General features: G+C 57.0%; 1 protein-coding gene across 2 annotated transcripts in view; it reads left to right on the forward strand.

Moving 5' to 3' along the window:
• The window catches only part of GRAMD4 (GRAM domain containing 4), a 67882-nt gene that overhangs the window by 43618 nt on the left and 9037 nt on the right, over positions 1-15227 (forward strand). The window contains exons 4-13 of one of the 2 annotated variants that reach the window (XM_023734623.1): positions 2622-2683; positions 5369-5374; positions 6926-7058; positions 7863-7888; positions 8474-8565; positions 9744-9835; positions 13427-13475; positions 14030-14101; positions 14543-14586; positions 14662-14771. In XM_023734623.1, the coding sequence (XP_023590391.1) occupies positions 2622-2683; positions 5369-5374; positions 6926-7058; positions 7863-7888; positions 8474-8565; positions 9744-9835; positions 13427-13475; positions 14030-14101; positions 14543-14586; positions 14662-14771 (686 nt within the window). The remainder of the gene's footprint in view (positions 1-2621; positions 2684-5368; positions 5375-6925; positions 7059-7862; positions 7889-8473; positions 8566-9743; positions 9836-13426; positions 13476-14029; positions 14102-14542; positions 14587-14661; positions 14772-15227) is intronic. The other variant, XM_004380014.2, reaches the window with a different exon arrangement.

Raw genomic sequence — 15227 nt, forward strand, 5'->3', positions numbered from 1 at the left:
GCCTAGGCCCAGAGTCTTGTATGTGCCCTGGGCTCTGAGCCGTGGTTCCTGCCGGCCTAGGCCCGGAGTCTCATACACACCCCAGGCTCTGAGCCGTGGTTCCTGCCTGCCTAGGCCCGGAGTCTCATACCCGGGCTCTGAGCCGTGGTTCCTGCCTGCCTAGGCCTGGAGTCTTGTATGTGCCCTGGGCTCTGAGCCGTGGTTCCTGCCTGCCTAGGCCTGGAGTCTTGTATGTGCCCTGGGCTCTGAGCCGTGGTTCCTGCCGGCCTAGGCCCGGAGTCTCATACACACCCCGGGCTCTGAGCCGTGGTTCCTGCCTGCCTAGGCCTGGAGTCTTATAGGTGCCCTGGGCTCTGAGCCGTGGCCAGCCTAGGCCTGGAGTCTTGTATGTGCCCCGGGCTCTGAGCTGTGGTTCCTGCCGGCCTAGGCCCGGAGTCTCATAGGCGTCCCGGGCTCTGAGCCGTGGTTCCTGCCTGCCTAGGCCCGGAGTCTCATAGGCGCCCCGGGCTCTGAGCCGTGGTTCCTGCCTGCCTAGGCCCGGAGTCTCATAGGCGCCCTGGGCTCTGAATCGTGGTTCCTGCCTGCCTAGGCCTGGAGTCTCCTATGTGCCCTGGGTCTGAGCCGTGGTTCCTGCTCAGCTAGTCCTGGAGTCTCGTATGCGCCACGGGCTCCTGCTTCTTTTCCGTGGTCCCTGTTTTCCCGGCTACTTCAGGTGTGGATGGGAGGGGTGGGGCTGCGGCCTTCTTTGGATCCCTGCTTTCTCAGGTCTGTGCTGCCTTGACGTCCTCCTTATCCACCCTTCGTTAGGTGCAGCCCTTGCCCTGCAGCCCTGCCTCCTGGTGGGTGCCATTGGCTGCCCCCTGCTGTCTCCCCCGGCCAGCATGTCCTCCACGCCCAGCCACCTGGAACCTCCTGGTAGACGTACTCATTCCCCCCAACCCACTGTCTCCCCCGGCCAGCGTGTCCTCCACGCCCAGCTGCTCAGTCTACAGTACAATCACAGACTCCAAGCCCGTGAACCAGGCTGGTTCTCCAGAGGGGCTGGTGGGAGCCACGTGAGGCACACAGAGCTGGAGCCAGTCCCCTCCTCGCTGATGACTGTGTGTGCATGCCTGGTCTCCGCCTGCCGTCCCTGTCCTGCTGGAGCTTGCTCTGCCCCGCCAGGTTCCTCCGAGGTCTGCCTGGGACACTGTTCTCCAATGACCTGGCTCCCTGTGGGCTGGGAGCTCTCTGCAGCCAGGTGCAGAGGGTGCGTCTGTACCCAGGCCAGGGCAGGACTGTCAGGGCCAAGTAGGCTGGCCAGAGCCCTGGACAGAGGCCCAGCCAAGGGACAGGTCCAGGCGTCTGCGGGGAGGGGCCCCATCAGGGCATGCGGCTGAGAGTTGGGCTGTGGTCAGGAGCCAGCAGGTGGCAGAGACTCCGGGAGGGGCCGAGGCAGCTGGGCTCAAGGCCCCAGTGCCTTTGTGGTCAGGGCCAGGCTGGGCAGGGCCCTGCTGATCGAGGTGGGGGCAGCAGGTGAGGCAGGTGACTGACACAGCTGAGCTAGGACCCATACAGAGCCATTGAGGTGGCATTTCCCAACTGCGGCCTTGTGTTATGCTTGACACGTGCATGCGCGTGTGTGAATGAGTATCTCTTTATTAGCAGGCTAGTAACGTGCAGGCACTGCGGGTTCAGTGGGAGAATTCTCGCCTTCCATGCGGAGACCAGGGTTTGACTCCAGCCGGTGCCCCTCATGAGCAGCCATTACCCATCTGTCGGTGGAGGCTTGTGGGTTCTTAGGATGCTGAACAGGTTTCAGCAGAGCTTCCGGACTAAGACTAGGAAGAAAGGCCTGGCAATCTAAAATCAGCAAGTGAAAACCCCGTGGATCTCAGCAGTCTGATCTCAACTGATCGTGGGGATGGCACGGGGCCGCCATGAGCTGGGGCTGAGCTGACGGCAGCTAACAGCAGTTAGTAATATAAGAGGCATTTATTCTGAGCTTGAGGGTAAAGAAAGAAGCAAAGGTGTTGAGTTGAATAGGAAAGAAGAGTTGTGTATTTATGAGATGGCTGTTTACCCAGCTGGAGCCCTGGTGGCGCAGTGGTTAAGAGCTGTGACTAATAACCAAAAGGTCAGCAGGTTGGAAACCCTACGGGGCAGTTCTCCTCTGTCCTATAGGGTCGCTATGAGTCGAAATTGCCTCCACGACAGTGGGTTATTTACTCAGGAGTCTCTGGGTGGTGCATATGGGTAAGTGCCCGACGACTTGCTGAAAGTTTGGCAGTTTGAACCCACCCAGAGGTGCCTCGGAAGACTGCCCTGGCAATCAGCTGTTGAAAGGTCACAGCCACGGAAAACCTTACGGAGCACAGTTCAGCTCTTCACACGTGGGATTGCCCTGAGTTGGAATTCACTCGACAGCAACCGACAACAACGATTATTCAGTTATTAAAACACGAAAGTTGTGCCCATGACGAAGCCAGCTCTGTGCCGGCGCAGCCACCGTGATAACCAGTGACTGAATGTAAAGGGCTTCCAGGCGCACTGCTCCAGGCACACAGTTCCCCCTCTGCACAGCGCCGATGGTGCACCTCTCTGTACTAACGGCCACCTCGCTCTTCTCCCCTCTCTCCAAGATCCGAGGAGCAGCCGGCCCAGCAGCCTCCCAAGGGGCAGACCCAGGTTAACAACGGAGCAGGTAAGCCCTGGTGGGGGCGGTGAGGGCGGATTGAGGGTTCGTCCCTGGCCTCCCTGTGCACAGTTCGGGGTCTTCTCCCATTGGCACTGGGTCAGGGTCCCCAGTGTGAACTGGTGACTCATCATAGCAAGCACAGTCATTCAACCGAAACGCCGTTCTGTTTTCTCCTCGAAGTAAAGCACGTTGCCGCCTCGGCCTCCCCAGCAAGGATTAGCGAGGCGGCCCCGTCAGTCCCCTGGTCGTGTTGCTGATGGCTTGCGGGCCTGTTTTCCTAGGCTGGCCACCGTCCGGGGACTGCACAGCTGGCGGTGCTGGGCTGGGGACGGGCCCTTTTCTCCTTTTCTTCCCGCCCTGAGCTCCTCTTCTCCTTCTCACTCAACGCTCTGTAGTCGTTGCTGGTTCGAGGGTGGTGTGGAGGACACGGAGGGTCCCAGATCCACGGGGTCCTGGTTAGTGCACCCCCCGGCCACAGGACCTGTCCCTGTAGGCTGGCCACTCCCGAAATCTCCCTGCGTGTGCCCCTGGAGCTCAGAGCTGAACAGGAAAGGCCTGAGCTCATTGGTGTGAGCCCCATGCCAGTGTCCAGACAGGAAATGAGGCCCGGGAGGGCGTGTTCACCCAGGAGCACCCCAGTTTGAGCACCCTAGGCCGGGTGCTCCAGTTTGAGCACCCCAGGCTGAGCCCCCCAGGCTAGGTCCACCAGGCCGGCCACCCCAGTTCGAGTGTCGCAGGCCGGTCCCCCCAGGCCAAGCATCCCAGGTCAGGCGCCCCAGGCCGAGTCCAGCCTGCACAGAGCTGGGTCTCCCGGGCCCAGTCAGGGCTGTGCCACACTTACTCGCAGAGGGTAAGATGGCCGACGCCTGGCTGCACAACCTGGTTGTGGAGCTTTCCAGGAGCCCGGTACGGGGCCAACAGAAGCCAGGCTCAGGTGTGGGCTTGGCGGTGCGTCCTGTAGGTAGATCTCAGGCCCCAGCCCAGGCTTAGATCTATAGTCCTTTGCCTGAGTGCCTGGACCACTAGCACAATACCTCAGTCCCCATGAGAGATGGACTACCTCCTGCCTGTGAGGACAAGGGGCAGAGACTGTGACAGGAAGGTCCAGAGCCTGGCTGATGGCCGTGACCCACACTGAGCAGGGGGCAGTGTGTGGTGGGGGAGGGAAGAGGGCTCCAAGTGCCAGCCTCCCCCTGACCCTGAGGTTGGGGGTTAGCCGCTGTGCCCTGGGAGGGTTGAGCACTGGGGTGCCAGCTGTGCAAAGGTGTGGAAGGGAAAAGGCTTGTTAGGGTTTTCTGTTTCCTCCAGGGAATTAGCTTCCCGTGGCCCTTGGCCCTGAGGGCACAGCCAGAGGCCCTTCTGGTCCAGGTGAAGGAAGAGAAGCAGGTGGGCCCCGTCCTCAGGAGCAGGGCTCAGGAATGAGGTGGAACCCGGCCTGTTCAGGCAGCAGACTCGCGTCCCCCAGACCTGGGGCAGACTGCAGCCCACCGCGTTTTTACATTTTTTAATGGTTAGCAGAAAAATCTAAAGAAGAATATTTTGTGACGTGTGAACATGACCTGAATTTCAAATTTCAGTGGCCGTAAATAAAGTTTTTTTTTTTTAATTGAGCTTTAGGTGAAGTTTACGGCTCAAGTGAGTTTCTCATTCAGAAATTTATACACATTGTTTTGTGACATTGGCTGCAGTCCCCGCAATGTGACAGCACACTCCCCCTTTCCACCCCGGGTTCCCTGTGTCCATTCGACCACTTCCTGTCCCTTCCTGCCTTCTCGTCCTGCTTTTGGACAAGAGCTGCCCGTTTGGCCTCGTATACACGTTCCTCACGTGTATTATTTGTTGTTTTATAGTCCTGTCTAATCTTTGTTGAAAGAGTGGGCTTCAGGAATGGTTTCAGTTCTGGGTTAACAGAGAGTCCAGGGACCATAGTTTTGGGGCATAAATAAAGTTTTATTGGCACGCAGCCACTCCCATTTGCTTACATGTTATCTATGGCTGCTTTTGTGCTATCTATAAAGGCAGAGCTGAGTAGGTGCAACTGAGACTGGGGACAGTGTGGCCCGCAGAGCCTTAAGTATTTACTCCCAGGCTTTTTACAGAACAGGCTTGCCCGCCACTGCCTACATCTCGCAACTAAGAATTTTTATAACACGCTAGACCCTGAGCTAAGAAACGCTGTAATCCTTTTGACCTTCAGCTAAGAAGTTTTGCAACCCTCTAGACCCTCAAATAAGGGGCCCTGGTAGCACAATGGTTAAGCACTCAGCTGCTAACTAAAAGGGTGGCGGTTTGAACCCACCCAGTGGCTCCGCAGGAGAAAGACCTGGCAATTTGCTTCCATAAAGATTACAGCCTAGAAAACCCTATAGGGCACTTCTGCTCTGTCACACGGGGTCACGATGAGTCGGAAATCAATTCCTGGGCAACTAACAACAGACCCTCAACTAAGAAACATGTAATCCTTTAGACCCTCCAGTAAGAAACTTTGTAACACTGTTGTTAAGCGCTCTAGGGTCTGCTGGACTCACAGCAGCCACATGTATAACAGAATGAAGTGCTGCCAGTCCTACATCATCCTCACAACCTTGCTATATTTGAGCCCATTGTTGCAACCACTGTGTCAATCCATCTTGTTGAGGGTCTTCCTCTTTTTCACTGACCCTCTTTACTAAGCATGATGTCCTTTTCCAGGGACTGGTCCCTCCTGATAACATATCCAAAGTATGTGAGACAAAGTCTTGGCATTCTTGCTTCCAAGGAGCATTCTGACTGCTTTCTTCCAAGACAGATTTGTTCATTCTTCTGACAGTCCATGGGATATTCAATATTCGTCACCAACACCATAATTCAAAGGCATCCATTCTTCAGCCGTCCTCATTCGTTGTCCAGCTTTCGCATGTATATGAGGCGATTGAAAACACTATGGCTTGGGTCAGGCACACCTTACTGCCCGAAGTGACGTTGTTGCTTTTTAAGATTTTAAAGGGGTCTTTTGCAGCAGATTTGCCTGATGCAATATTGTTTGATTTCTTGACTACTGCTTCCATGGCGTTGATTGTGGATCCAAGTAACATGAAATCCTTGACAATGTCAGTCTTTTCTCTGTTTATCATGATGTTGCTTATTGGTCCAGTGGTGAGGATTTTTGTTTTCTTTACTTTGATGTATAGCATTGTAAACCCTCAACTAAGAACCTTTGTAACCCTCTGGGCCCTTAACTTTGAATCTTTTGAACGCTCTAGTTAGGGTACCAGAAGCAGCCTCCCAAGGGGCCTTACCCCAAGGCTCGCTCTCTCTGCCCAGAGCTCCGACTCCTTCTCCATGCCTGGGGCCCCTGGGCGTTCCTGAGCCTTTGGCCCCTGCGTCTACACCCCTCAGCTGCGCTTGGCCTTGGTTTCCTCAAGCTCTGCCCCTGGGCACACAGGACAGACTGCACTCCACTCTCTCCAGTCCCCGTGCTCCTGACTTTGGTCAGACAGCGCTCCCTGCAGGCGATTTCACGACCTGCTCTCCGAAGATACAGACTTTTTGATCCAGGAAACAATGTTCAAGCTCAGCAGGATTTTAGCATCTATGATCTGGGTTGCTGGCTAAAGGTTTTAGCTGTTGGTGAGCAGACTCTGAAATTGTCACACACTGACATCTGCCTGTGAGCTCGCCCAGGCCTGGTGACTTCATTCACTGAGGCCTGTCCCCTTCCAGGACACAGGCCCCGGCAGGCACACTCATGGCGGGGCTTGAGGGAAGGGGCCCACCCAGCCGTTCCCCGAGATAGACGGGACGGAGGGAGGCAGTGTGGACTCCCAGACAGGCTGAGCAGCAGCTTCCACATTCCTGGTGCTGGGGATGGCATGGAGTCTGCAGCCTCAGCGGGGGAGAGGTCAGGTGTGAGACCCTCAGACTTTCAGGCAGGTAGAGGTTGGGGCCGTGTAACAGAGCTTCCTGTGGCCTGTCCTTCTTTGTGCTTCGGCTTAGAAGCTGGATCGCGTCCCCACTGCAGAGAGCTGGGCCTTGAGGGTTCTGGCACGAACAGCTCATTTTCCAGGGAAGCCCCACAGGGGAATGGCCCAGCCCCCCACCGTCTGGGGGAGTGTTTTCCTTGGTCCCCGCCCTGGTGGTGGGCGTCCACTTTGAGACATCCCCCCTTGCAAGGAACCTACCAGGCAGATGTGAGGACGGAGGCTCTAACCTGAGGAGGGGGTGCAGACCCTGGCCGGGCCCTCACCGCGACTCTGCCTGTCCCCACAGACCGCCGGGGCCAGGGGCTGTGCACCCGCCTCCAGAAGTGGTTCTACGACAGGTTCGGGGAGTACGTGGAGGACTTCCGGTTCCAGCCTGAGGAAAGTACCGTGGAGGCGGAGGAGCCCCTCAGTGCCAGAAGGTAGGCCCGCCCGATGTGGGGTGGCTCTGTCTGGGGCTGTGGGGTCCACCTCTGTGTCCAGGGCTGGGGTTCGGCTGTGTGTCCAGGGCTGGGGGCGGTTCTGTGTCTAGAGCTGGGAGGTAGCTCTGTATGTGGAGCTGTGGGGTCGGGCTGTGTGTCTGGAGTTGTGGGGTCTGGCTGTGTGTCTGGAGGTGGCCTATTTGAGGCTTCAGAGGGGCACATGGTGTTTTGCGTTGTTGGATGGATCTGCTGGGCTTGGCTGCTGTGGCTCTGAAGGCTGGTCTGCACCTTGTCCTGAGGGGCAGAGGAAGCCAGCTCAGGCGTCGTGACAGGGCAGCAGCTGAGTGTGCGTGCCCTGCTCTGCCCACGCAGTGGTTTCACTGGTGGTTTGTGTACACTCTCGTGTGGGGACAACAAGCTCAGGGCCCACTGCCGAGGGCCCGCTGCCCGGGGCTTGTCCGCTCGCCCACTCTGACCTTTGCTGCTTTGCAGGGCCTCGGCTAGGCCCGGGGGCCCCACTCCGGCCAGGTCCAGCTCTTGCAGGACTTGGTTCTTGTGGGACATGGGTGAAATGCCCCTGCCCTCCTGATGTGCTCCGCGGGAGCACTGGTGAGCCTATTGGGCGAGGAGTGCCATGGGCTTCACTGTGTGTGGTGGCCCGGGGCATGGGGGTGGGCACACACACCAAAGACGTCCTCCCGTGCTCCACGTGCCGGGTTGAGCGCCACGGGTCATGGGTGCTAGGAATGCAGAGCCGGCCGGTGAGTTAACTCCCGGACACTCTCTCTCTCCCGTCTCTCTCAGGTTAACGGAAAATATGAGGAGACTCAGTAAGTACCGCGCAGTGCCTCTGTGTGTCTGTGACATGCACAGCGTCCTCCTTGGGTGATGAGCGGGGCCTTCGGGGAGCAGGGGCCCCGGGTTCACGAGCCGACCTGAGCTGCTTCCACAAAAGGCCCCTTCCGTCCTTAGGAGAAGGTTGTGTTGGCATTATGTCTGGCCCGCCATGGTTGGGGGCTGAGAGCGGGCAGAGGCCACTCCCTCCTGCCCCGGTCCCGGGAGCCCCAGCATTTGAGATGGAAAGCAGAGCTTTTTGCCCACTTGCCTCCCAGATGTCTCCCAGGCCCTGAGGGTGCCAGGGAAGCTCCTCCCACGCGTTTCTGGCCCAGGCTCCCCTCTCTCCCCTCTGCCAGCTGTCACCGCGGTGGGTGTTGGCTGACTGTTGGACACTGGGGGGTGTTCCCCACACAGACAGCATTGGGGTGGCTGCAGGGGCCCTGGTTGGCGCAGGCGGACAGGGAGCTTTGCTTGTCTGGCTCTGTGTCGAGCATGGGGGTCCAGGCTGGCCTTCTAGGAGGGCCACGCCCAGGCCGTGTCCGCGGCTGACCGCAGCCGTGACGGTGTTCTGTCTGTAGAGCGTGGTGCCAAGCCCGTCACCAACTTTGTGAAGAACCTCTCTGCCTTATCTGACTGGTATTCTGTCTACACGTCTGCCATTGCCTTCATCGTGAGTGGTGCTCCACAGGGGCGGGGCGAGCGGGGCTGGGCCTGGGCCCCCACCCTTCCCTGAGTGACCCCGGGCCACTGGGATGCAGCCATTGAGGTTTCCCGAGGGACCCCGTCCCCATGTGGGAGGACGGAGCACTTTGCACGCAGATGACAAGTCGAGGTGGCAGGCCCCACTTCTGCCCCAGCCCGCCCTGCCTGGAAGCTGTGCTCGGGGTGGCCGCCGCGGCCTGGGGCCCTCAGACACCTCTGGGCCACCCTGGTTCTGTTCTCACTGCCTCCCAGGGCTCTGCCTGAGTTCCGCTGAATTCTGTCCCCGTCCCCTGCCTAGCATCCTCCGGGGCCGTAGTCCTCTGCGGGGACAGGTGGGACACGGGAGGGGCCCTCGGCCCTTGTGGCATGTGGCGCGCTGCAGGTTCTCAGCCAGTGGTTCGCCACCGCGCCTGCTTCCCACTGGGTCCTGGTGACGCCTGTGCTCTGGCAAGTGGGAGCCACACCAGGGTCCGCTGGGACCTTGTGGGGGCTGGGCTGTTCAGGACCCCATGTGGACTGGGCCAGGACCTCTATATAGGCTGGGCCATTCGGGACTCTGTGATCTGGGCTAGGCCGGGACCCCGTCTGGCCTAGGCTGTTCGGGACTCTGTGTGGGCTGGGCCAGGACCCCATATAGTCTGGGACATTTGAGACCCCATGTGGGCTGGGCCATTTGGGACCCTGTGTAGGCTGGACTGGGACTCCTGTGTGGGCTGGAACCCTGTGTGAGCTGGGCTGGGCCGGGACCCCATGTGGGCTAGGCTGGGACCTTTGTATATACTGGCCTGTTCAGGACCCCGTGTGGGCTGCGCTGGGACCCCATGTGGGCTGGGCTGGGCGGAACTGTGCATGCAGTCAGCTCCTCTTGCTGATCCCGGCCAAGCCCAGTAGCTGCTCCCACAGACGTTCAGCCTCCTGCCCGCCGCCCGCGATGTGTCCCCACCGTCCCTTGAGTGGTTTTCCCTCCCCTTGTAGCCCTAAGCAAGGACACAGCCCTCTCCTTGCATCCCCATCATTCCCATACCTGAGTCATGGCAGAGCTGTGGGGTCCCGGCCCCTCTCCTGCTGGCTGGGCTCCTCGGGGTTCCCTGGGGAGGGCGGGAGGAGGGGTGACTAACCCCTGCTGCTGTCTCCCTCCGTCTGCAGGTGTACATGAATGCCGTGTGGCATGGCTGGGCCATCCCCATGTTCCTGTTTCTGGCAATCCTGAGGTTGTCTCTCAATTACCTCATCGCCAGGTACGTGAGCGGTGCTGCCGTGTGGTGGGTGGCTTCATCCCACAGAGTGCCAGGCCGTGGTATCTCCCAGCGTCCTCACAGACAGTGTGACCGGAGGGGCCCTGAGCCAGCCCTTCAGCAGTGCTGACATGGAGGGGGTCCCCTGGTAGCCTTGATAACACTCAGGCAGGGGGCCCACCCCCTCCCCGGTGCTGGAGGACACCCCGATGCAACCCCCTACTGGTTCTACACCCAAGCAGAAATGTGTCCAGGCCCCCAGCTTCGGACGGCAGTGCCTGCTCCCTGCACCGGGCTGTGGTTGGGTGGCGACATTTCCCCCAGGCTCCAGAGCTGGTGGTCCAGCGGATGGGCCAGTGCAGTCGCAGAGGCTCTGTGCTCTCTGACTTAGTCATCCAGTGCTGCTGTAACAGAAGTACCACAGATGAGTGGCTTTAACAAACAGAAAGTTACTTTCTCACAGTTTAGGAGGCTAGAAGTCCGAATTCAGGCCATCAGCTCTAGGAGAGGGCTTTCTTTCCATCGGGTCTGGGGGACAGTCCTTGTCTCTTCTGGACTTCTGCTCCTGGGCGATCTTCATGTGGCTTGGCATCTGTCTTCCCCTATCTCTGCTTCCTTGCTTGCTTGTCTAATCTGTTTTATATCTCAAAAGAGATTGACTCAAGATACATCCTACACAAATCCTGCCTCATTAACATAACAAATACAACCCATTCCCAAATGGGATTATAATCACAGGCATAGAGGTTAGGAATTACAACTCATATTTTTGGGGGACACAATTTGATCCATAACATTCCACCCTCTGGCCCCCCAAAATTCATACCCTTGCCACTTGCAAAACACATCATCCCATCACATCATAGCAAAAGCCTGAAATCAACTCCAAGTCCAAAATCTTATCTTCTGAAGTATCTAAATCAAATATGGGTGAGACTTTAGGCGTTTTCCATCCTGGGGCAAAATTCCTCTTCATCTGTGCACCTGTGAGATCTAGACTACAAGTTATCTGCTTCCAAAGCACAGTGGTGGAACAGGCACAAGGTAGACATTTCCATTACAGATGGAAAGAAGGAATAACAAGCACCAAGCAAGTCCAAAACACAGCAGAACAACAATTTACATTAGTTCTCAGGGCTTGAAAATAATCCTCCGTTCTTTGGGACCATCTGGGCAATGGCCCACCCTCCAGACTCTGGGTGTTAGCTATACCCTCTGGATTCTGGGTGGAGGCCCCTTGGCCCTGGGCTTTAGCTCTGCCTTCCAGGCCCACTGGGATGGCAACTCTGCTCCCTGAATTTTAGGTGCCTCTGTTCTCCTAGTCCATCTGAGTTGCAAACCCACCCCCTCTGCCCTGGCAGGTCCCATTCTTCTGCCCCTTGGGTGTGGCAGCCCCATACTCTGGAACGGAGTTAGCGAAGAGCCGACTCTTTGAAACCTAGGAGGCTGTGGCCCCACCCTTTGAAACCAAGAAGGCCTTGCTTCCCATGCTTCTTCCAACGGTTCTGCTGATCCTTGAGCTGCTTCAGGGATGGTCCTTTTCTTGGAGGACAACAGATGTAGCTCCTTTGGCCTGTTTCCTGCCTGTAGAATTCCAAGAGGCAGACAGTATTCTTTCCTTTTGTTCTTTCTCTGTCGCCTTCAATCTAAGCTGATGGGTTTTCTGCTGTGGTAGTTGGTTAGATCCATCAGTCACAGGCTTAATCCCTTTAACAAAAGATTGTGTAGCTATGTCCTTGGTGAGCATTCTAGGACACGTGTCCTTAGTTTGTACAGCAGAATTTTCCAGATCTTTAAGTTCTGATTTCATTCTGTACATTCGTTTTTAAGTCCATCTCTTTCCTTGCATTTTACCATAAGTGGCAAGGAGAAACCACACAGCCCCTCTAAGATCTTGCTTAGAAATCTCATCAGCCAGATACCCAAATTCATCACTTACAAGCACTGCCTTCCACCAAATATTTGAACATAATTCAAATTCTTTGCCACTGCATAAAAAGCATCATCCTTCCTCCATTGTCCAATCACATGTTCATCATTTTCTTTTAAAGCCTCACCAGAAGCACATTTAACATCCACATTTCTAGCCACATTCTCTTGCTGGCACCGTATGTATTCTCTAAGGTGACAGAGACTTTCTCTGTAGCTCTCCTCACTTCCTTCTGAGCCCTCACCAGAATTGCCTTTGACGTCCATGATTCTACCAGCAGTCTCTTCAAGGCAATCGAGGCTTTTACTAATAGGCACCTTAAAACTCTTCCAGCCTCCGCCCATTACCCGATTCTAAAACTGCTTCCACATTTTAGGTATCTGTTAGAGCAGCACCCCACTCCCGGCACCAAATTCTGTCTTAGTTATCTAGTGCTGCTATAACAGAAATACCACAAGTGGGTGACTTTAACAAACAGAAATTTCCTTTCTCATGGTTTAGTAGGCTAGAAATTCGAATTCAGTGTGCTGGCTCTAGGGGAAGGCTTTCTTTCTCTGTCGGCTCTGGAGGAAGGTCCTCGTCTCTTTAAGCTTCTGCTCTTGGGCGGTCTTCATGTGGCTTGGCATCTCTCTTCCCCCCTCTCTGCTTCCTTGCTTGCTTGTTTAATCTGTTTTCTATCTCAAAAGAGATTTACTCAAGGTATATCCTACACAATCCTACCTCGTTAACATAACAAATACAGCGGCTTCCCAAATGGGATTATAACCACAGGCAGAGAGGTTAGGATAACGACACATATTTTTGGGACACAATTCAATCCGTAACAGTGAGGTTCCCGGGAATCTCTGTTGTGAGATGAAAGTGTACAGGACGTGGCTGAGATCCAGAGTAAGCGCCGGTGGTTTGCAGTCGGGGTATTCGCTGCTGCAGACATTTTCCACCAGCACATTAACAGCTCATTGAGTCAGTGCTGTCCTGCCATTCCTTTTTGCTCCCTTGAGGGCTCCTCACGCGCTGTCCCACGGTGAGGGTGTAGGAAAGCCCTGTGGGAACCAGCCCCCATGAGGGCCTATCGCCAGACAGGCCATGTTTCCTGGCCCTGGGAGAACCAGCACCCAGGAGGACCTGTCTCCAGACGGGCGGTGTTCCCTGGCCCTGGGAGAACCAGCACCCAGGAGGACCTGTCTCCAGATGGGCTGTGTTCCCTGACCCCGGGGCACTCCGGGGTTTGTAGTGGCCAGTGGCTGCCCTGCGGGGTGAAATTCCGCTGGACCCTGCAGCCTGAAGAGGGGTACCCCTGCATTCCACATGTTTACTCAGCTTTGCAAAATTTCACATTTGTATACACTAATTTTTCTAGGTCATTCTGTACCTCATTTGCATTTTTCCCTAGAAAAAAGGCACTGCAGTACTCCGGAAGGAGTCAGTGGTACCCAACGCTGAGGTCCAGTTAGCTAAAGGACTCGCTGTGGCTGCTTTCAACGAATTTGTGTTGAAATGCCTCCCTCCCACCCCCTCTGGCTGCACTCGAATGTGGGCCCCCAGAGCCCAGGGGAGGGCCCGGGAAGGTGAACTGGACCCTCCGCTCCCAGGAATCACAGTTGGGAGCACGGGGGGATGTGATGTCACCCCTCACTCACTGTCTGGTGGCTCCTTGTCTGCAGGGGCTGGAGGATACAGTGGAGCATTGTGCCAGAAGTGTCCGAAGCCGTGGTGAGTCCCGCGACGGTGCAGGGCGTCCCTGTCCCCCCAGTCAGCAGCCACTGTGTGGAAAGGCCCGGAGGTTTCCAGAGGCCCTTGGCTCGGGGCGTGTGGACACCCACTGGGAATCCCTGCCCTGGCCAGAAATGGTGGAGGGGAGGAGGCCAGCAGGCCTGGGGTGGCCTGGGCACTGCTCCTGTCTGGGCCTCAGTTTCCCTGCCTGTAAAGTAGGGGCGTAGGGGTTGAGGTTGTTTCTAAACTGCCGTTTTGAAGGGGATCTCTGTGAGAGTGAGCGGCCGGGGGGCTGGTCACTGCCCGCCTACCCTCTCAGCTGGTCTGGGTGAGGTATCTGAACTCGGGGAGAGATTTGCTGTCAGCCCAGAGGAGTGTCCACCAGGACAGCCGTGAGCCACGCGCTGGCCTCAAGGTGCCCAGGTCTTCAAGGGCGTCACTGCCTCTGGCTGTTAAAGCACAGCAGAGTGACCCCTGGGACCCTGGGGTAGGGGACCACCGATGGTTTTAGTTGGCAATTTTCAGTGGAAATTCTCTTTCCCCCTTGACTGAAGGAACCTCCCAAAGAAGACCTGACTGTGTCCGAGAAGTTCCAGCTGGTGCTGGACGTGGCCCAGAAGGCCCAGGTATGGCCACTGGGCCAGCCATGGAGGGGTGGTCCCCAGTGGTCTTGTCCAGGCGGGTGGCCAACACAAGGGGCCCTGAGCACCCCCAGCTCTGGGCCGGCTGTTGGCTTGTGTGCGGGGGGAGGCGTCCTTCACAAAGCAGCCCACTTCATGTCTGTACCAGCTCTGGTCTGGGGGGTAGACCCCCCAATTCAGTCTGGGTGATTGTGGAGCTGACCTCCTGGAGTGACGTGGCCCAGGCTGTCCTTGCTAGTGTGGGCACGCTGACCAGACCCGTCACTGCCTCCTGGGCCCTGAGGCTGGGCAGAACCACAGGGCATGGTGGGCACAGCTGGGGTCTCTCTGCTCACACTGTGGCCGGCCTGTGGTCTCGGGCCCCCGTTGTCTCTGTGCGCCCCGTGTCGTCACGTGTGCTGCAATCACAGTTTCTTCTTCCCACAGAACCTCTTTGGCAAGATGGCCGACATCCTGGAGAAGATCAAGAAGTAAGTCTCAGCCCAGCCCGGTGGTGCGGTGTGGCGTGGCCCGCCGTCCGCTGAGCCTCCCCCTCTCCCTTCCAGCCTGTTCATGTGGGTGCAGCCCGAGATCACGCAGAAGCTGTACGTCGCCCTGTGGGCCGCCTTCCTGGCCTCCTGCTTCTTCCCCTACCGCCTCGTGGGGCTCGCCATGGGTAAGGGCAGGCGTCTCGCTGTCCAGCTGTCTGTTGCGCGGGCACATGTAGTACAAGGACGGGACAGTGGTGTCTGCTTCCCGGCCGGTGTGTCTGTGAGTGTCGCCTGCGGGTTAATTCATGCTGGCGTTCCTGTTGCGGGCAGGCTGAGCCTTCTGTGCCTCATCGAATGGCTTGTCGTCCTGTGGTTAAATCTGGATCGAACCAGAAACACGTGTTGCTGTCGAGTCGGTTCTGACTCACAGGGCAGAGTAGAACCGCCCCGTAGGCTTTCCAAGGAGCGGCTGGTAGATTTGAACTACCAACCTTTTGGTTAGCAGCCTAGTTCTTAACCACTGACCCACCAGGGCTCCCCAAATCTGAACCTAGAGACATGATTTTAACCACTGACCCACCAGGGCTCCCTAAATCTGGACCTAGAGACATGATTTTAACCACTGACCCACCAGGGCTCCC

The sequence above is a fragment of the Trichechus manatus genome, unplaced genomic scaffold (genome assembly GCF_000243295.1).
Source record: "Trichechus manatus latirostris isolate Lorelei unplaced genomic scaffold, TriManLat1.0 scaffold00069, whole genome shotgun sequence".
Lineage (NCBI taxonomy): Eukaryota > Metazoa > Chordata > Mammalia > Sirenia > Trichechidae > Trichechus > Trichechus manatus.